The sequence below is a fragment of the Oncorhynchus nerka genome, linkage group LG15 (assembly GCF_034236695.1).
Source record: "Oncorhynchus nerka isolate Pitt River linkage group LG15, Oner_Uvic_2.0, whole genome shotgun sequence".
NCBI classification, from domain to species: Eukaryota; Metazoa; Chordata; class Actinopteri; order Salmoniformes; family Salmonidae; genus Oncorhynchus; species Oncorhynchus nerka.
Window position 1 is genome coordinate 38,239,120 of NC_088410.1, and position 21,903 is coordinate 38,261,022.

General features: G+C 42.9%; 2 protein-coding genes and 1 non-coding gene across 3 annotated transcripts in view; 2 read left to right on the plus strand and 1 right to left on the minus strand.

Moving 5' to 3' along the window:
• Positions 1-699: 699 nt before the first annotated feature.
• Positions 700-10,918, plus strand: LOC115103836 (nucleolar protein 11-like). The gene is made up of 18 exons (XM_029624816.2): positions 700-884; positions 1,338-1,451; positions 1,589-1,645; positions 1,889-2,037; positions 2,296-2,353; positions 2,527-2,668; positions 3,334-3,534; positions 3,809-3,885; positions 4,003-4,126; positions 4,380-4,474; positions 4,582-4,647; positions 4,828-5,012; positions 8,516-8,641; positions 9,028-9,261; positions 9,611-9,689; positions 9,943-10,035; positions 10,142-10,249; positions 10,759-10,918. The coding sequence occupies exons 1-18, from the start codon at positions 738-740 to the stop codon at positions 10,870-10,872; spliced, it is 2,169 nt and encodes a 722-aa protein (XP_029480676.2). The 5' UTR covers positions 700-737; the 3' UTR covers positions 10,873-10,918.
• A 2,567-nt stretch (positions 10,919-13,485) lies between these two features.
• trnas-aga (transfer RNA serine (anticodon AGA)) lies at positions 13,486-13,567 on the minus strand. Its single transcript has one exon. It is a non-coding gene; the product is annotated as a tRNA-Ser (tRNA).
• A 1,029-nt stretch (positions 13,568-14,596) lies between these two features.
• Positions 14,597-21,903, plus strand: part of LOC115103837 (nucleosome-remodeling factor subunit BPTF-like) — a 52,622-nt gene continuing 45,315 nt past the window's right edge. The window contains 2 exon segments of the mRNA XM_029624817.2: positions 14,597-15,332; positions 17,715-18,537. Coding sequence (XP_029480677.2) covers positions 14,822-15,332; positions 17,715-18,537 — 1,334 coding nt within the window. The 5' untranslated portion in view covers positions 14,597-14,821.

Here is a 21,903-nt window from a genome sequence, read left to right on the forward strand (position 1 = left end):
TGTTTCCGCTCCAGACTCCAATGGTGATGAGCTTTACACAACTCCAGCCGACACTTGGCATTGTGCATGGTGATCTTAGGCTTGTGTGCGACTGCTCGGCCATGGAAACCCATTTCATGAAGCTCCACTAAACAGTTATTGTGCTGACGTTGCTTCCAGAGGCAATTTGGAGCTCAGTAGTGAGTGTTGCAACTGAGGACAGACAATCGGTCCCGTTCTGTGAGTTTGTGTGGCCTACCATTTCGCGGCTGAGCCGTTGTTGCTCCTAGATATTTCCACTTCGCATTAAAAGCACTTACAGTTGACCGGGGCAGCTCTAGAAGGGCAATTATTTTACGAACTGACTCGTTGGAAAGGTGGCATCCTATGACGGTGCCACTTTGAAAGTCACTGAGCTCTTCAGTAAGGCCATTCTACTGCCAATGTTTACCTATGGAGATTGCATGGCTGTGTGCTCGATTTTATACATGTGGCTGAAATAGCTGAATCCACTCATTTGAAGGGGTGTCCACATCCTTTGTATAAATAGTGGATATTGTATATAACCACAGGGGCACAGACCGCTACAGGCGTCACACAACATTACCACAACTCAATATGAAATACCATAAACTAGTCACAGGGGGGCGCTGTCTGATCTTACCGAAGTTGTTCATCTTTAAACCAGACACTGAATACTCTATGGTAGCCGTGCGTAAGTCTCGCGAGGTTTGCACTTCCTATTTTCTTCATCCAGCATGGCCACGCTGTTTGAGGGATACACGTTGTGCGGACTTGTACAAACGCAAAGTGCTTCAGATTCGGCAATTCAGGGAATTGAACTGGATGGAGACAGTGACCATGCCGTCGTCACCGATTCTACGAGAGCTGTCACTTTATACAAGGTAATGTTGACCAAAACAAGTGGCTGGAATGTTGAACCAGCTCAGCCGATGGGATGATGGCACACTCGTGTCCATTGACATTGCAGTAGGGGATCCGACGTGTTTCAAAATATAGCTACATATAAAAATAGAAATTGCTCACTCTTACCAGTATTGCAATGGTGTTCAACAACGATCTAGCTACAAGTCTGCGTATTCATAAGGTTTACTTGAATCAATCGACGTGCACATTATCACACGTACTGTTTCAATGAGAACAGTACTAACGTTACTACTAGATAGCTGCTTGGCGTGGGTTTGTTTGGTTAGCTGACGTTGGTGCCACTGTCAAAGGTAGTCACACTCGTCTTCTACTTGAATATGAACTTAACGTACCTTTTTAATATGACCACGGTTGTGTTTCTGTTGAAAAAAATGCATGTGGTGTTTACGTATGAGGTGCTGTGTTGACAGGTTTCAGACCAGAAGCCTCTGGGTAGCTGGACGGTGAAACAGGGACAGTTGTTGACTTGTCCTGCAGTGTTCAACTTTCAGACCAAGGAATATGTAGTGGTCTCTGACAACAAGGTAACACTTGCGGACAAGTCCCACAAACATATAAACTAAACGCATTTAAAACATCTGGATTTGACAATTGGACTTGATTCTTAAAATAAAGTTTTTGTCTTCATGTTGTTCATGGTCAATAAATGTTTACTCACTAGGTCATCAGAGTTTGGAAAGAAGAGGACCTCAATTTAGACAAAGCATTTAAAGCAACTGTAAGAATGAGCTCTCTCTTGCTCCCTCTCACACACATACAATTTCAATCTCATCTGCTTTGACTTTGTCAATTATGGTGACATACTCTGCAAATGAACATGACCTGTGCCAGCGAAGTCATTGTACCATAATTGAACAAAAATATTCCATATACATATATCTTAGGCTTCCCTCTGACTTTGCAGTCATTTTGCGATGTCTCACAGTTATTGGTCTTAACTACTTGTCTGCGTGTCTCTTAGGTATCTGCTGATGTATGGAGGGTCCACTCTGCCCCAGGGGGAGAGCCTGTGGTGCTGTTTCAGAGAGGGGCAGTCAGACTCCTGGACTCCCTCCTCTCTGCCCCCCAGCAGCCCATCGAGGACATCCTGTCAGAGGAGGAGGTCATAAGGTCAGACAATGGACACTAGTCTGGATTAGCGATCCATAACCTTCGGGTTGGTTGGCTTTTGTCCCATCACTATAGAGGCCGGTTTGCTTATTCTCTTACAGAGCCATGGATATTAAAAAATGTAGTCTAAACTTGCAACTATGTTAATTTACAGTGAGTCAGAGGCAATGATAATGCTGTCAGTACTTGGCTCATTTGGGTAACAATAGTTTGTGTGAAAAGCACACAGTTGACAAATGTCTTCATGTTACCTCATAGGTGGAGCACCAACATCGTGGCTGAGAAACAACACTTTGTCCTCTTCACGACAGAGCAGGTAGAATATCCTTTCCTTGCGGTACACCAGTACACTGAATAGCCGTGTGCTCAATGACCTGCCAATGAGCAGGCATAAACCTGGTGCCATTTGCAACATGCTATATTTTGTGCAAGTATGAATTCGGTGCCACACTGTCGTGCTTAACATGGCTTCCCTGTTGTCCGTCACAGAGAGGGGAGCACTTCCTGTATGTGCAGAGGCTCAACCCCAACACCCTACAGAAGTATAGGCTGGAGAGAGAAGACTCTGGAGCTTCCCCATTGAGTTTCTCTGCCTCTCTCCGGGACAAACACCTCAACCTGCTCTACCTGTGTGAGTACGGCCGTCACTTCCCTGCCGAAGTAGTATGTTATAAATGTTAATGTAGTGATGTTAATTCAGCTTTTAAGATGCATTATGCAGATTGTTCTGGCATTTCCTGGTTGTTAAAATTCTAATAGTTATTTTCAGTTTGTGACAAAACAACAATGTATCGTGTAGAGAATCAATGTACCATTTCAAATGCTGTGAAATGTCTTTTAAATAACCACAAATATTGTATTTTCAGCTGTTTGAAGCTGGTGTACAAAACCGAAAGTAAAAGACGCGAAAACGAACCTTAAGAACAGAGAGCATAGAAATATCATACATAGAACATATGTACCACTTCTTAGACTTGTTTTCAATGAGTGACAGATCTATAACTCACATTTCTGTGTGAATTTGGTCATGTCGCCCAAAAAGTTATATTTCAGCTTTAATGGTGTGTGTGTGTGTCCCCCAGATAACCAAAATACTGTTGAAATGGTAGTGCATTCGATATCAATTAAGCACTTCACAAACAATGAAAAACGGTTGTTGATCATCTTAGCTCCAGTCTCATGATAGCACTTATGGTTTTCCTGAGAAACTTGCTTTCTCAATGATGTGATGGTGTCATAAGGCTATGATTGACCTGACTTGCGTCTCTGTCTTCTATCTCACTCTCTTTTCTCCAGACCCTAACGGCTGTGTGTACCAGAGTGTGGTGGCAGTGCAGGGGCCTGTGGGGCTGGAAGGGGTGCAGGCCCTGCCTCGTAGCCTGCGCCTGAGGCTGCCCGTTGGGGAGGGGGAGCTGGGCGCTGCCTCGGCAGTGGCCCTGGACGAAGCTCATGTGGCTGTGGTGGGGATGCCCCATCCCTCCGCCAGGACTGGCAAAGGTAAATATCGGGGTTGGGATCAATGCCATGTCCATTCAGGAGCGAAACTCAAATGTCGATTTTCCTCATGTGGGAAATTGGAATTGTAGTTTACTTCATGAATTTGATTGAATTGTGATTCTCACACACATTCACCCAATCCAACATCAACACTTTTTGAAGTTCAGATCAGCATGTAAACAACGTGGTGATATCTTCCCCTTGTATGCTTGGGAGCTTTCACCATATTGCTGACATCCATCCAATCCTTTTTCTTTTTTTCTTTTTATTTCAGATTTCCTCTGCATCTGGAATACTAATTTCCAGACTCTTCAGGCTGGCAAGGAGATGGTGGGAAGAATCCGTGGACAGGTAGGAATACTCAGAATTGTTCATTTTTGCCTCACAACTCTATACTTGTATCTTGCACTAAATAAGACCCGCTTCACTCCTGTTTATATCAATGATCATTCCTTCGTTTCCCCTCAGGTCTGGTGTTATTTAGGGAAGCTGTTTGTCCCTCATGGCAAGGCCCTCTCCGTCATTCCCTACGAGTGTCAGAAGTCCTCCCTGGCCTCGGCCCTGGGGAAACTACGGCACACTGGGATTGCAGGTCACACGGCATCTTCTCAGTAAAACAGTCACCAGAGTGGCGTTAGTCGTCCTTGACAGTGTCTGGTTGAATCTAAAATGGCACCCTATTCCCTATATAGTGCACTGCTTTTAATACCATCCCTAGTGTCACCTATCTAATGTACTTAATCTGTCAATTACTGTTGAAATGATCTGAATTGCATCCCTTGAAATGTTATTATAAACTTAACAGTTTAGTGACTGGGATTTTATTTCATTTGCGTTTTCTTTAGTGTCCAAATCGTCAGTGGCTATCCCCTCTTGGAACACCCTACTCCATGGGAATCAGCCACAGGGGCCCACCAAAATAGTGGATACCAGGAAGAGTGTAAGTTAACCTGACTTCCAGAATTGATTGACTCTAACCCTAATACTTTACCACTAGAATGGATTCATGTTAATTTCACCTGTTCTGATTGGTCCTCCCTTGTACAGAAGCTGAGACGGAAGAGCCAATCAGTGCCTGCCCTCACAGTGGACCAAGTACTGGAGCTTATCAAGGTATTTTAGATCAACTGTTCACTTTGCTCTTCTGTTTTAGTCTCAAGCAGGTTTTGATGTTGTACATTGAGTGACCCACAAATGACCAGTCCCTTTCATAGTATATTTATATCAAATATAATTGTCCTCGAGGAAATGTTAAGTTAGGTGTTGACTGTGGTCCATCTCCAACCCTTCCAGACTGGTCCAGTGGAGGAGGTCCGGAGGGAGGTTGAGGCCCTGGTCTCCAGAGGCGATGCCCAGGACCTGCAGCTCTCGGTGGGCCGGCTGGCCTGCCACCTGGTGGCCCGAAGCCAGGTCGAGACGGCCTTCTACGCTCCCGGGGCCTTGGCACGGCTGGTGCAAACACAGTGCCTTTGCCACAGGTGAGGGTGGCATTTGGTTGACTGGACCTCCTATGGCACGGGAGTATTTGTCCTTTGGACAGGGAGGTTATCAGAATGATGGGCGTGACAGGTTAATGATGCTGAAAGGACAACAACCGTAATACCAGCACACGTAAGAGAGTGGCCCTTTTCCAAAAAGTACAGTGGTGTAGTAGGTGTTGCGTACACTCCCTTAATCCCCACTGATGCAAAGTAGTGTAGTGGATCTACTTATGACGTATCAATTATGTAGTACAATAGAGAAATCATGCACAAAGTAGCCTACACAATCGCGAAGCACGCAAAATATATGAATATGTGCACCCATAGCCTACTTTCAACAGAATATCATTGGCAGGCAGCTAGAGCACACAGTTCTCAGCTGGTTTTGGCATGGAGCAGCTCAGAAGAAGGACGTCGGTAGCCGGTAGGGTAGGAAGGAAGGATGTTTCAAAGTATGATCTATACCAGTAAATGGCAACACTGGGGATGCAAACCATGTATTGGTCTGAAGTCTTGGTTAGTAGGCTATTTGTGATGCGCAGTTCAGTCATCATGCCCTGTTTGCCTCGGGAGCGTGGGCCTGGGTGGACACAGGCCCACCCAATCAGATTGAACACAAAAATAATACATTATTTTTACAAAGATATACTCCTCAGTACCCCCCACAATTATAAATAAATACAGTTGAAGTCGAAAGTTTACAAACACTTAGGTTGGAGTCACCACTCCACATATTTCTTGTTAACAAACTATAGTTTTGGCAAGTCTGTTAGGACATCTACTCTGTGCAGGACACAAGTAATTTTTCCAACAATTGTTTAGACAGTGAATTATAAGTGAAATAATAATCTGTATTACAATTCCAGTGGGTCAGAAGTTTACATACACTAAGTTGACTGTGCCTTCAAACAGCTTGGAAAATTCCAGAAAATTGTGTCATGGCTTTAGAAGCTTCTGATAGGCTAATTGACATAATTTGAGTCAATTGGAAGTGTACCTGTGGATGTATTTCAAGGCCTACCTTCAAACTCAGTGCCTCTTTGCGTGACATGGAAGAATCAAAAGAAATCAGTCAAGACCTCAGAAAAAAATGTGTAGACTTCCACAAGTCTGGTTCATCCTTGGGAGGAATTTCCAAACGCCTGAAGGTACCATGTTCATCTGTTCAAACAATAGTATGCAAGTATAAACACCATGGGACCACGCAGCCGTCATACCGCTCAGGAAGGAGACGCGTTCTGTCTCCTAGAGATGAACGTACTTTGGTGCGAAAAAAGTGCAAATCAATCCCAGAACAACAGCAAAGGACCTTGTGAAGATGCTGGAGGAAACAGGTACAAAAGTATCTATATCCACAATAAAATGAGTCCTATATCGACATAACCTGAAAGGCCGCTCAGCAATGAAGAAGCCACTGCTCCAAAACCGCCATAAAAAGCCAGACTACGGTGTAACTGCACTTGGGGACAAAGATCATACTTTTCAGAGGACAAATGTCCTCTGGTCTGATGAAACAAAAATAGAACCGGTCATAATGACCATCGTTATGTTTGGAGGAAAAGGGTGGAGGCTTGCAAGCCGAAGATCACCATCCCAACCATGAAGCACGGGGGTGGCAGCATCATGTTGTGGCAATGCTACCAAATACTAATTGAGTGCATGTAAACTTCTGACCCACAGGGAATGTGATGAAAGAAATTAAAGCTGAAATGAATCATTCTCTACTTTTATTCTGACATTTCACATTCTTAAAATGTGGTGATCCTAGCTGACCTAAGACAGGGAATGTTTACTAGGATTAAATGTCAGGAATTGTGAAACTGAGTTTAAATCTATTTGTCTAAGGTGTATGTAAACTTCCGACTTCAACTGTATGTATATATATATATTTTTTAAATATATTTTTGTGTTTCTCCCAGACCTCCAAAATTGTCATTTTATAACATTTTATAATATAAAAACAAAAATGTGATGTTCAGGAGACCATTTTGGAGGTCTGGGAGAAATACAAAGAAATATATAATTTCTTGTTGTTTTGGTTCTCATCTGAAAAATATATAGGAAAACTCATTTTTTTAAATGTAGAAAACAGGATTTTTCACACAGGATACCTTTCCTTTGCTGGGCAGGCCCCTTGGGCTTTTTCTTTAGCAAAATGTGAGTATACCAACTACCAGGCACCACTACACTGCATAGGGCCGATGGAAAGACAGCATGATGTTAAAGGATAAGCTGTCTATAAACTTGGACAGAATAAGCCAGTAGGTCCCAATCATGAGAATAGGAAGAACACAACCATTACGCTAATGTACAACTATTACTTCCCATTGCGTAAAACATTTCATGTTTAGCACACAAAGTAACCGGTGACCAAAAGTTTAAATGCAACAATATTTCACACCTTATTTTGAAAGAGATTGCTAACAGCAAGCGTGGTGCAATAAAAAAAAAAAACATTTCCACTCACCAGATGATCATTTGAAACTTAACTTCTTGTTGAAAGTTATACTTGAAAAGGGAGAAGCTAACAGCCTCTGCAAACTGGTCTGCAACAAAAGATGGCTGCTTGACCTCTGGTAAACTACTGCTCCCTATTGTGTAGTGACCTGTTGGCCTTTGAGAAGGCAGTAGTTACCATGTGTTTTTTAGTTTTTTTTAGCATAAATGGTCCCACCTATTACAAGTCAATTTGATTGGTTGATTAAACTGTCACTCCAAAATGTTACCCTAATACAGTTGAATGGCAAATGCCTTCTATCTAGCTTGTGATGGCCTAGCCAATGGCTGTCTCAGCTATCTAGATTTATCTCCCAACAGACCACCTAAAAAAATCTTGATTGCATCTTTTTTTCTCTTCAGTGTTCACCTTTCCTTTCCAACAAAATCTGAAGAGATTCAATCAGAACATAATTGAAAAGAACAATGTCATTTATAATTATTGTTATAATTATTTAATAAATTATCTGAAGTTGTAGAAGGCCCTCATTGTTCTCCACTGACTTGGGTTTAGTAATAATTTGTCGTGTCTCTATTTTCCATCAGGTTGCATTTTTCTCACTATTCTGAAAGTCTAAAGAATCCATATGTTGTTCTGAGATATGAATACTGAAATGCTGGATATGTTGAACTCATTATTATGGTGGCCTTATGACAAAATTACAATCATGGTCCTGAATTTGACTTTTTCGGGGCTCAGTCTTGACTCTCTCGGACCGCTTGTCACCCTCCCGGTCTTGACTAAGTCTCTCTCCCCCCACCCCATCCGGTTTTGGTCTTGACTTTGACACTATTTTCTCCGGTCTTGGTCTTGAATTGGTCTCGAACACTGCCAGACATCATAGGTGAAGACATGTTGGGTGGGTACCTATCCTATTTCTTTGCCTATCAGTAGCAATGAAGGAAAGGAGACTGGGAAAGGAAGCTTTTTGTTATAGTATTTCCACACAGACTGTTGTTGAGACCCTTGGTTTGGTTCTGACCTGTTCTATGTCTTTGTGCAGCATGTGTCCCGACCTCCTGCTGCTGGCTCTGGAGCACAAGGACTACTTCCTGTGTCAGCTCTGCCTGCAGCTCTTCCCAGACATCCCTGAGGTGGTCACGTGTGCCTGCCTCAAAACCTTCATCGGGTCAGTCTAACTCGATGGCCTTTTGTAACGACCTATACGTTGTGGATAAGATTCATTCTGGTGAAGTTCAGGATAGTGTTTCCTGCCAGTGCTGGAGCTTGATTATGTTTTTGTTGGCCTAATTGTTTTGATGGTTGAAGTTTCTACTCATTGTGTACAATGCATATTCTTTCCACCACATTGTAAACCAAGCGGTCTCTTTGTGGCTGTGTATTGCTTTTTAAATGGTTTATTTTGAAGTTCTTTATTTCTAGAACTTGTTTTGTTTGAACCATTTCCAATGCTTCCAAGTGTTGTTACGGCAAATACATAGTTTGTCAATTCATATAAATAGCCTGAAATCAGGATCGTTGTTGTAACGGCTGTGTGTCGCTCTCCCTCCCAAGTGTGCCAGACGGCGATGTGGAGATGGTGAACCTGGAGCCGGACAGCGTGTCCTTCATGGAGGGCCTGGTGGCGGCGGGGGCCCGGGGGGGCCAACAGAACGGCTTCAGCCCCCCTCTGTTTGAGGACAGCTGTGACCCCCACCACCAGCCCAAACCTCCCCAGCACCAGGATAAGAAGAACCCCACACTGCAGCTGGAGCTCTGCCCCGTGGGTCTACACAAGGCTGTGCTACTGTATCCTTGTGTGTAGTCTGGACAACCAATACCATAAACACTGTTCCATTGCAAGACTACAGTAATATCTGATAATGTCATTGTTGATTAAACAGTGTATTTGATAGAATCATCAATAGTCAGATGGATTGAACCAACACAAGGCTGTGTTACTGTATCCTCTCACTATAGGTTTGTTGAATTGGTTGATTCGTTCAATTGTTCATTAATAGGGATAGACACAATGACACATTTCATTGTCAACAGTCTGCTGCGATGCACCATGATGTTTACCGTGCGCTAATATCAGTCCATAGAAATGACTCTTAGACATGTGTGGAGGTGTTATAACTTAACTGTGCTGCCATAGTAATGAGGTCCTGCAGACGCCGTACAGTGACAACCTCCTCGTCCCCCACCTGAAGGACCTCAATGCTCCGCAGGTTATTGTGAGTAGCTACCTGTCTCTCATCTCCTTGACAATATGCCATAGTTGGGATCAATTCCATTTCATTCAAGTCGATTCAGGAAGTCAATTCCAATCTTCCTCATTGAAGAACAATAACATTTTGTTAACTTCCTGAATTGAATTGGAATTGACTGTAATCCTGCAATATACCACTTCCAATTTATAAACTGCAGTTAGCTATGAGGATATGTTGAAAGACTGGTTGCATCCTTCTATTTCCTTTCCTCTCCTAGCTCTTTCTTCGGTACCTCCAGTTCATCTATTTGAAATATTCCCAAGACGTCTACACACAAACGCCAGTTTTGAGATCGCCCACAATGACACAGGTTGGTACATGGAAGCATTAAAGTTATACAAAAGGTGAATGCATGTAATTATATTGCATAGCATTAACTTAATGTGTGTGTTCTGAATTTCCTTTTTCTTTTCTAGATCATTGACTGGGTGTGCCTGTTGTTGGATGCTCATTTCACAGTCTTGGTCATGGCTCCTGATGTCAAAGGATTGCTGTCAAATCTCCAAAGCTTTGTCAAGTCCCAGGTATGTGCTTTCTCTTTGGTCCTCACTGCAAATGATAGTTGAGCATTTTTGTCATAATGGTTCCCTTGATAACAACTAGTGTCATTTGTTTTTATTGCTGTGATAATGAAACCCATTTGAGGCACCCAGGGAGGAATGTTTACCTCTAAAGTGGTTCAAACAGGAAAAGCAAGTGGTGTTGCCATTATAAATGCTAGCCGATTTCTGTCACGAGCAGCATCAACAATATTAGGATGAACACGATGCACGACTTTGCTCTCACACAGTCACACAGGGTGTCTGCGGATGTGCGCTGGTTCACTCCACTCTGCTAAACCGCGCCCGCTACTGAACCAACCCAGCGGAGGAGTTTAGCCACACGCTTCAACACTCTTATTTGTTGTGTAAATTGGCACACTACTGCTATTTACTTTGTGAATCTCCTTCATCTCGGTGATGCACATACTGTATGTATATGGTTCTTTGTTGTACGGGTTGATTTAACATCTATCCCTGTCTACCCATTCCAGGTGAAACTATTCTCTGAACTGGGGAAGATCGAGGGCAGCCTTCAAGAGCTCCACAAAATGAAGCCATCGAAGGACATCAGCCAGTACTCCATAGAAGTCATTGAGCTTTTTTAGACCATATTTACAGATTATTTCCAATAAAACTCTGCCGTTGACCTTTTCCCCATTTTTCTCTTGGTCAGTTGCATCGTTGTTCCACTTTGTATTTGGTATGCTACCGAAAGGTCCATGGTTCAACTGCTATATCATACCTCTCTACTGTAGATGCCTACGCTGGTCCCAGGTCTGCTTGTGCTTTCAACGATGAACATAGGAGTTGGCTGTGCAGCGCCCAAACAGATCTGGGATCAGTCTAGTTGATTCCCAGATGTGTAGAGAATTATTCTCAAGTTCTGAACTGTGGCATTGCTGAGGCCGAGGTCCCTATAGCCATGTGATTTGTATTTGTCTGTATAATCTGAGGGCGTGTGTAGTAGAAATATTTGCTCATATGAATTATGAAAACTATAGTCCCATGATTTTTCATCATGGCATAGATACTTTTAATCTATGGAACATACTGCCCCTTTTTATAGGAATATACTGACATGTCTAAAAATAGAAATGCGTCTCAACCTTCCATATGGTTGACAATCTTGTGGTTGAATGTTGTATTTCATGAAGGCGATTTGGACAGTGAATAACGTCTCCCAATCACATAGTCGCACATGTTTTCTATAGATGCATTCTAACAAAGTCAATTCGGAATTCATATGACAGTATTTGTATTAAAAATACCCGATGCACAAAATGAAACGGGCCTTTGTCCCATCATGATGAGTTGTATGGTTATCATATGTATGTTTAAGTTAAGATTACATGGTACCCTATACAAAAGTATATGGACACCCCTTCAAATTGGTGGATTTGGTTATTTCAGCCACACCTGTTGCTGATGGGCACGGGCACAAGTTAGGTTTTAAAAGTAGGTGGGGATCATGTATGTATATATATATTTTTTTTTATCCAGTCAGACTCCAAACGGCCTACCCAACCACTGAAGCGTGTAAAAATCCTCTGTCCTCTGTTTTAACAAGTTCCAAACTGCCTCTGGGAGCAACGTCAGCACAAGAACTGTTCGTTGGGAGCTTCATGAAATGGGGTTCCATGGACAAGCAGCCGTGCACACAAGCCTAAAATCACCATGCTCAATGCCAAGTTTCGGCTGGAGTGGTGTACAGCTCGCTGCCATTGGTCTCTGGAGCAGTGGAAACGTATTCTCTGGAGTGATGAATCACACATCACCAGCTGGCAGTCCATGGACAAATCTGGGCTTTGGTGGATGTCAGAATGCTACCTGCCCCAATGCCTAGTGCCAACTGTAAAGTTTGGTGGAGGAGGAATAATGGCCTGGGGCTGTTTTTCATGGTTCGGCTAGGCCCCTAAGTTCGAGTGAAGGGAAATCTTAACACTACATAAATCAAATTGTATTTGTTACATGCGCAGAATACAACCTTACAGTGAAATGCTTACTTACAAACCCTTAACCAACAATGCAGTTTTAAGAAAAAATGTGTAGAGTAAAAAATAGATAAGTTAAAAATAAATGTAACAAATAATTAAAGAGCAGCAGTAAAATAACAATAGCGAGGGGGTACTGGTTAGTCGAGGTAATATGTACATGTAGGTAGAGTTAAAGTGACTATGCATAGATAATAAATAGAGGGTAGCAGTAGCATCAAAGTATGGGTAGCTATTTGATTAGCTGTTCAGGAGTCTTATGGTTTGGGGGTAGAGCAGAGAGAACAGTCTATGAATACAATGACATTCTAGACGATTCTGTGCTTTTCACTTTGTGGCAACAGTTTGGGGAATGCCCTTTCCTTTTTCAGCACGAAAATTCCCCCGTGCACAAAACGAGGCCCATGCAGAAATGGTTTGTCGAGATCGGTGTGGAAGATCTTGACTGACCTGCGCAGCACACCGACTTCAAGCCCATCGAACACCAGGCCTAATCTCCCAACATCAGTGCCCAACCTCATTTGTTGGATATTCAACGGATATTCGCGCTTTCAAACCACTTGAGCCACAGACTCCAAAATAAGTGTCATGATTTTGGAAAAAATTGCTTCACAACATTGCACATATCATATTTTTCACGATTTGGACATTAATTCACTTTCCAAAGCTGATAAACTTGTGGAAGTGTGAGCATCATTTTGGATTCGTAGTTGAATTAGTTAGGGAGCGTAAACAAAGTACAAATTTCAATAGCTCCTTGGTCATCAAACCTACTTGACTCAAACAAGGTTCAGAATGTCCACTCAGTGGGCCTACAAATTGTATACACTTCAAGTTTGCCATTTTCATCTCACATGTTTTTACATACAATCAAGCTCCATATTAATGCTCATAATTTTGGAATGAGATGTTCGACGAGAAGCTGTCCACATACTTTTGGTCATGTAGTGTATGTAATTTAGATATCTACATCAATATTCTTTGCAATACCGCTAAAGGCTACATGGAACATGCAACCAGAAAATGAAGTATTTATTTTTTAACACTTGGAGGTGCTCTTTTCCATTGTGTTGTACCACCTTTTGCATGAAGACTGTAGGTAATATCAAGACATTAACTACATTCAAATGTACGTAACAAATGTATAGTTGAATGATTTTGGGATTAGAAGGACTACCCTTGAAAGTGAAAATTCACATGAACTATTATTACATCATCAAAAGATATCGTTGTCGGCAGGATTCGAACCTGCGCGGGAAGATCCCAATGGATTTCTAGTCCATCGCCTTAACCACTCGGCCACGACAACTTCATACTCACAGATGAAATTATTCCCCATTTAACCTATGTCCAATAAAACCTGCTGCTATTTATCGCTTTAAAGACTATTAGCTATTTCTTAAACTACCATTCACTATGCTGGCTGCTTCTATTGAGAATGTAGCTATAACATCGAAATAATTAGACTTCTGCCTGCTAGACTTAATAAAGCAATGTGAATGCTTTGAAGAGAAAAGCCTTGGCGTAGACATACTACAGAGAGCAGGCATCAACCAGTATACTAGACATAGTAGGCCTTGTCTAAATAGGCTACATTTGAGGACATAAACCACAGACTGTAATTAAACATCATGTAGCTAGGCCCTATCATAAGAGAGGGATTTAGGAAACATTGTAGCAACAAAGAGAAAAAAAAGAAACAGTGTTGCACCACAACTGCTGCATTGGTAGGTTTTGTCACCATCATTCATTCCATGGTGATGGAACTGTTCTGATGTTATACGTTCTGATCGAGAATGTTGAATGACCTCTTCATAATATCCACTGTGTGCATCAATAAGTAAACACAATGTTTGAATGTATAAATGCATACAATTTTCCAATGCAATACACAATATGAGTATTTTTTGCCATTAAAATAAGTTTATCGAATAACTGCATCAAAATGACAAACGGAGTCTCTTTGATAACAAATCAACTACCAATAGCTACATGATTTAAATGTTGACATATAGTGAACTCCTGCATAATATGTGATAATATTTGCTCTAACTCTGAAACAACAACTTGGTTTCATGATTCTGATCTTTCCTGTGGCCGACTACGTATTGCTTGCTTACATTCTGGCTAGAATGACGACGTCAGCTGCAAATTGACAACGCTGTTAAATTGTAATAAATCGATATTTTCTTGATTTATGTGAATTGGCATGACAAGTGAACGTAAATAAACAATCGTGGGGGCATCACGTTTGCATGGATAACACATTTTATGAACTAAATGCGTCTACTGTAGAATAGTGGTCACGTGACCTCCATACTGGGCCTGCTGTCTGTTTTCAGTGGAGGGAGATATCCGAAGAAAAATGGCGACTGCAGGCGACCTAAAGCGGGACGCCGGCCATTCTATTTGAACATTCTACTAAAAATTGAGCCCGGGGCTTGGTGGGGCTAATTGTGACTATCGCAACGTTGGTTAGGGTTTCCGAGGTTGCCCGGTTTCTCGGGTTTGTGTGGACTAGTCGCGCGCTAAAATTGAAATTAAAAATAATACATCTACTACAATGCGAGGGAGAAGAGGAAGGCCGCCCAAACAGGCAGCGGAGATGCAGGAGGTTTCCCCTGGGCCAGTTCGCGGTTCAAGAGGGAGAGGGAGAGGTAACCGTGGTAGGGGAAGGGGCCGAGGACGTGGCGGCGGACGGGGTTCGGTGGTGGATACAGAAATTCATCGGAGAGAAAACTACCATTCGTCCAGGGGCCGGAGGAAAGTTGGAGCAGCGACGACATCGCGGGGCAGAGGAAGAGGCAGGGGTTCGAGAGGTGGTCGCGGCAGCAGGGGGAGACGGCCACTGTGCAAGGTGGTCTACGATGACAACAGCGACGAGGAAGAGGATAATATTAGTTTGAGGTCGGAGGAAGACGAACTTTTACACGAGAATCCTTCCTCAGACTACGAAGAGGAGGCCGTGGACAATGAGTCCGATTTTCTGGAAGAATTACCAGATGAGGATGATGCTAGCTACTGTACAGATAGCAGCTTTCGGAGCCATGATAGCACGCACGGCAGCACTCCAGGTACGTTTGCTTGCAAATGCAATTTAGAAGCATTTTTCAAATGCACGCCAAAGTGTTACAGTTTTATTTAGCACATTTGGGAAGTAAGCTGCATTGTTCAAAATGGAGATTGCACTCATAAACAGGCCTTTGTTTAGGAGCTCTGGTGATCGTTTGCTAGTTCGCGCACAGTGAACAATACTGTCACCTCGCATGTTTTCTGTTATAAAAAATCAGCAACTATTGGCAAAAATGAACACGAATTTGACGATGGGGATTATTGTAATGTGGAATTGTTCATTTGCATAATTGCACCATTTTGCATGCAACATATTAGACGTTAGTTCCAGATAAACATTTAGCTACTTTCCATTCATTCATTTAGCAATTATCGTCAACAAGCTTGCCATGCTGCACTACCTGGCTACAAAATATCACGATAAGATTGATACCTTTTTTGTTTTAGAACTGCGCGTGCGTTTTTGATACTTTGTCGCCTTGCATGGCATTAATATACTGTTATACAGTTCCTGTAGTAGATGTAAACAATAAAGGGTCAGTTTCATCAACTAGTTGTAATTTATCCCCCTCCTCATCCTCCCTTAGTTTAAACCATTTTTTCCTTCAGAAAATCAAGTGTTGCGTTAGATTTCGTGAGATGTGGTCAAATCAGTTTGACAGGACATCATCGCGCGGCCCTTTGTTTTGAAAAGAGGCGCTCTAATTTCACCTGTTGCAGCTTGAACTCATTATAATATCACGTACTAAATTGTAAGGTAACCATAGCAAAGCCAATCTGTCAATGTAAACGAACAAGAGGAAAGGTAACCTTCTTTGAAAAATAATTGTTGAACTGTAAAGTCAATAGTTTTGATCTTGTATAATGTCAAAACATGAGTGAAAGTGACATTGATGTCATTCATGTACTTTGGACTTCATGTAGTCAATTTTCAAGACATTTGTGCAATATTAAGGAACCATTTTGTATTTTTCAGGATTATGCATAAGATTAGTATAATTTATTGTACATTTTCTGATATCTTTTGGTGTTCAGTAAAATCTTAAATTATCATAATTCCACATGTTCCTGTAGACCTGGAATGGATCTGCTGATTCATAATGCAATGCAGAATAATATTTCCATGAAATTACAGATTTATTCATATGTTATGTGTCCTAAAATGGCTGTGAATGTGTTTCATAACTTGCCCCACATCTCATAAGCACAGATGTGTACAGCCTAGACAACATGGTATTTCTTGAATCATAATTCTATCTCTCCATTGCACCCCAGTGACTGACTACGCAAATAACCTCCTACCCCAAACAGGCCCGATTAACAAGTGAATATGGCTGAATTGTTCAAGGAGTGGTTTATGTGCCATTCATATGACCTATAATCACATACACACTCATTTTATCACACTGAGTCACAAATACATGCTTACACATACACAGAGACTCTGTGCATAGGGCGGGAGGAATGAAGGCAGAGGTTTTTGTACACAGCCCTCACCGGGGGCATACGCTCAGGGGAGAGGTGCTTGTTGATCATTTTTAATGTCACCTCATCTATGCCTACTCTTAATGTCTAATGTTTGAAATCTAATTTATGTCAGTTGTTATACCTACCTACTCTAGCTGATATCAGAGGGTGTGGATCCCTGGCTTTATGTTTCAGATTCTGAACCTGATCAGGGTCCATATTCATAAAAAGTGCTGATCTAGGATCAGTTAAGCCTTTTCGATCATAATGAATAAGATTACATGGACAAGGGGAGCTGACCCTAGGTCAGCACCCATACTCTGGCCCAGGGTAGAGTGAGTGAAGTAAGGCCAAATTCTCCACTGCACAGTGAATACTCAAGTACCAGGTGCTAGGTCGGCTTATTTAAATTTTTAAGACTTGTTTTTTTATTTTTTATGTACTGAGTAAATCAAAAGTTCTCTTTCCAAAGGGAGAAATTCTGTTTATAGAAGAGATTCAGACTTTATATACGCCGTGGATTTATGGAAGGGTAAAAAATACAAGTTGGTTATAACCAATACGCTGTACTTAAAAGTTGATACAGCGAAAGTAATGCATACATTCACAGAGCTGTTATCCAGAAACAGTAACAAAATAGTTACACACTCAAATGTGTTGAATAAGAAGCCCTGCCTGTTTGATAGAAACATCGACAGCTGTTATGGTTGATGCAAATTGCGCTGCCTGCTTTGGCTCATTCACTATGCATCTAGTTTTGTCTTTGTTTCTTCACCTGTTTTTGTTGTGTTTCTCAGAGTCCAGCACTCAGTATTAAAGGGACTTTTTTCCCTGACCCCATTTTATGTCTCTTGATTGATTTTAATTATTTACATCATTTATAGCTCTCTCTCTCTCTTCATCCCTCTCTGTCTCAGGCCGGAGGGGCAGACACCCGCACCGGCCCCGCTCGCCCATCTTCGAGGCCAAGGAGGTGCCCTCCCTGGAGCTGCCCAAGTCCTCAGAGGACTTGCTGGTGCCGGCCAATCAGCTCCTCAACATCTCGGCCGTCTATGAGGTGCTGCGCAACTTCGGCTCGGTCCTGCGCCTCTCGCCGTTCCGCTTCGAGGACTTTTGTGCGGCGCTGGCAGGCCAGGAGCAGTGCACCCTGCTGGCTGAGACCCACACCGCCCTGCTCAAGGCCATCCTGCGCGAGGAGGATACGTCCAACACCACGTTCGGTCCCGCCGACCTCAAGGACAGCGTCAACTCCACACTCTACTTCATCGACGGCATGACCTGGCCCGAGATGGTGCGGGCCTACTGCGAGAGTGACCCAGAGTACCGGCAGGTGCTCCCTTTACTGGAGGGCGAGGAGTACCCCTACGAGCCCCTCGAGAGCAAAATTAAGGTCCTTCAATTCCTTGTGGACCAGTTCCTGGCCACCAACTTGGCTAGAGAAGAGTTAATGTCGGAGGGGGTGGTGGCGTACGACGACCACTGCAGGGTGTGCCACCGGCTGGGGGACCTCCTCTGCTGCGAGACGTGCTCTGCCGTCTACCACCTGGAGTGCGTGAAGCCGCCGCTGGTGGAGGTACCCGAGGACGAGTGGCAGTGCGAGGTGTGCGTGGCACACAAGGTGCCTGGCGTGGTGGACTGTGTGACGGAGGCGCAGAAGAGCAGGCCATACATCCGCCAGCTGCCAATCGGCTATGACCGCCACCGCCGCAAGTACTGGTTCCTGGACCGCCGCGTCGTGGTGTAAGTAGACAACAACAAACAAACGTTCACTCACTCCAAAATTATACTCAACAAAAATATAAATACAACATGCAATAATTTGAAAGATTTTACTGAGTTACAGTTCATATAAGGAAATCAGCCATTTTAAATAAGGTCATTAGGCCCTAATCTATTGATTTCACATGATTGGGCAGGGGCACAGCCATGGGTGGGCCTGGCAGTGCATAGTTCCACCCACTGGGGAGCCGGGCCCAGCCAATCAAAATGAGTTTTCCCCCACAGAAGGTTACAGACAGAAATACTCCTCAGCTGTCTGGGTGACTGGTCTCAGACGATCCCGCAGGTGAAGACGCCAGATGTGGAGGTTCTGCGGTTGGGTTATGAGGCTATTTGGACGTACTGCCAAATTCTCAAAAATTATGTTGGAGGTGGCTTATGGTAGAGAAATTAACATAAAATTGTCTGTCAACAGCTCTGGGGGACATTCCTGCAGTTAGCATGACAATTGCATGCTCCCTCAAAACTGGAGACATCTGTTGCATTGTGTTGTGTGACACAACTTCACATTTTAGAGGCCTTTTATTGTCCCCAGCCCAAGGTGCACCTGTGTAATTACCATCCTGTTTAATCAGCTTCTTGATATGCCATATCTGTCAGGTGGATCGATTATCTTGGCAAAGGAGAAATGCTCACTAATAGAGATGTAAACAAATTTGTGTTCAACATTTGATAGAAATACGCTTTTTGTGCTTATGTAACATTTCTGGGATCTTTTATTTCAGCTCATGAAACATGAAACTAACACTTTACATTTGGAGATTTAGTTCCCGGTTTCAACTGTACAGGGCAAATGGCAGACAGTGTGTATGTTTCAGCATGATAATGCACAGTCTCATGTCGCAAGGATCTGTACACAATTTCTGGAAGCTGAAAATGTCCCATTCTGCATACTCATCAGACATATTTTGGATACTCTGGATCTACATGTACGTCATTGTGTTCCACTTCCCACCAATATGAAGAGGAGTGATGATCACACCAGATACTGACTGGCTTTCTGATCCACGCCTCTACCTTTTTTTTTAAGGTATTTGTGACCAACAGATGCATATCTGTATTCCCAGTCATGTGAAATCTATAGATGAGGGCCTTTCAACTGCCCGAGAGGAATCCCTTTGACAGTTATATCTGCCCTACAATCAATAAGGCCTTTCAATTCACTGATTTCCTTATGTAACGCAGTAAAATCTTTGAAATTGTTGCATGTTGCGTTTATATCTTTGTTCAGTGGAATAAATAGTTATTTCAACTTCCTATTCTACCTGGCAGATAATTGTGTCTGTTCTAGACAATATATTTATATCTGAGTGTTCTGTAATGTTATATCCCCCTGGACATCCCTTTTCAAGCAATTGATTAGTTGGATCAGGTGTGATAGGACAAAAAATTGCTAGGGGCCTTGGAGGAACGGATTGGGAAACACAGGGTTATGGGTTAGGTTGGGGGGATGGGATGATGGGCTAGGGCTGTTGTCTCACCTGGGGCTGTTGTGCAGGATTGGGCCTGGTCTATCATGTCCCTGCCTAAAACACCTCAGTCTTTGAAGGGATGCTGTTGTGTTAACCGTTTGCTGTCCCGACACTAGGAGGAACATGAAAACCGTTGTCATCACAATGTGCAATGAAGACCGCGATACTAAACTGAGTATAGTGTCCAAACTCCTTTTTAAAAGGAAAGGATGAGTGTTGAAGGCAACTGCTAATGGCTACCTCAGTCTTTCTATAGAAAGGTCCCTTGGAGGAAGAATGTGACACTATTTGACACTTTTGTCTAAACCAGTGTTTCTTAGGTAGCCTAGCAGTTAGGGGGTTGGGCCACTAACTGAAGGGTCCTGGTTTGAATACCCGAGCCGACAAGGTGAAAAATCTGTCTGTGCCCTTTGAGCAAGGCACTTAACCCTAATCTGCTCCAGGGGTGACGTACTACTATGGTTGACCCTTTACCTGGTCCTGTGGACATTTTTGTTTTTGGCCTTGCACTACACAGCTGAGTCAAAGGATCAACTCATCAAGCTTTGGTGATTTCAATCAGATGTGTAGTGCTAAGGCAAAAACAAAAAATGTTCACCCCTTTGGGCCCCCAGGAACAGGGTTAAGAAACACTGATCTTAACATTATTTACAAATGACACATGTTGGTGTTTACCTTCTGGGTATCTCAGCCTGTCACATCTCCAACAGTGCTCTTAGGTCAGCTACAGGATAAAAACATGTTTGGAGAGAAGACGTGCAACATGTACATGTATAATGGCAATATGAAGACTAATACATTTGGCAGTGCTGACAAAGATTGGGCCAGGATCGATTCGCCTTGCTACCCTATAGGCATGCAACAGGGATTTGAATTTGATGCACACTGCTAATGGGAGCCAGTGGAGAGTGTGAAGAAGTTTTGTACAGTCTGTTAAGGGGCCATAATGGAGTTGTTAACTGTGACAGAGGTATTGGAGCAGGCAGGCTTTGCAAGGGAGGAAGAGCAGCTTCTCTTGTCAATGTTGAGCTTTGAGTTGGTGGGCCAGCATCTAATAACTCTGTGTGATTGGGAAAGTCAAGTCTCAAACCACTTTCTAACCCTCCCCTTGGCCCTAACCATTTGTTTCTGCAGATCTGTAAGGTGTGAGATCCATCATTGCACTGCTTATAGCCTACCTTCCCAGACCATACAGGTCTGCAAACATCGAGGGGTTAGGGCTATGGGGGACGGAGCAATTTAGCACTGGCTTTTTTTACCAAGCATTTAGATCTAACTTTCTTGCTTGGTCTTTGATATGTCTTGGGTTTTTAATCCACATTGTTCAGACATAACCAGAAAGTACATGTTAGGACTAGTCCACAAAATATGTTGATATGTAGTAAATTTACTGCCAGTTGGTAGATGCAAAGATGATCTTTAGCTGACTCAAAGGTGTCTCCATTTTAGCAAATAAATCTCCCACTGACAAATGTAGGTGGCTAGCTAGCTAGGCTCATTCTATTATCTTAGCTAACATCGCATTAATGAAATAAGCATTTGTTATCCAACTTGCTAGCTAGCAAGCTAGGTGAAAGAGTTGTTTATATGTTGGCTAAAAACTAGCTTTTACATTTCATTTAGCTATACAAGCAAGCTAAAACTGCACAGCTCTGAGAAGAAGCCATGTCGACCAGCTGACAGCTTATTATGCTAGCTAGCTGATTCAAGGGTGAGTGAGGGTGAGCCGAGAGACATCTGCAAGAGTGCAGCCATCTACACAGGAGTGTTCACAACTAGCTAACAGGCTTTCGGCTGATGCAGCAATCGCTATGCTAACATATAAACAGCTAACTCTTGCTGTTCCACCCTGTTG

What these genes read in the sequence shown, in the direction of transcription:
- LOC115103836 (XM_029624816.2), top strand. Translation starts at nt 738, where the DNA reads ATGGCCACGCTGTTTGAGGGATACACGTTGTGCGGACTTGTACAAACG. An exon ending in CCTCAACCTGCTCTACCTGT is followed by an intron (nt 2,669 to 3,333) that starts GTGAGTACGGCC and finishes TCTTTTCTCCAG; the next exon opens with ACCCTAACGGCTGTGTGTAC. An exon ending in TCAATGCTCCGCAGGTTATT is followed by an intron (nt 9,690 to 9,942) that starts GTGAGTAGCTAC and finishes TTCCTCTCCTAG; the next exon opens with CTCTTTCTTCGGTACCTCCA.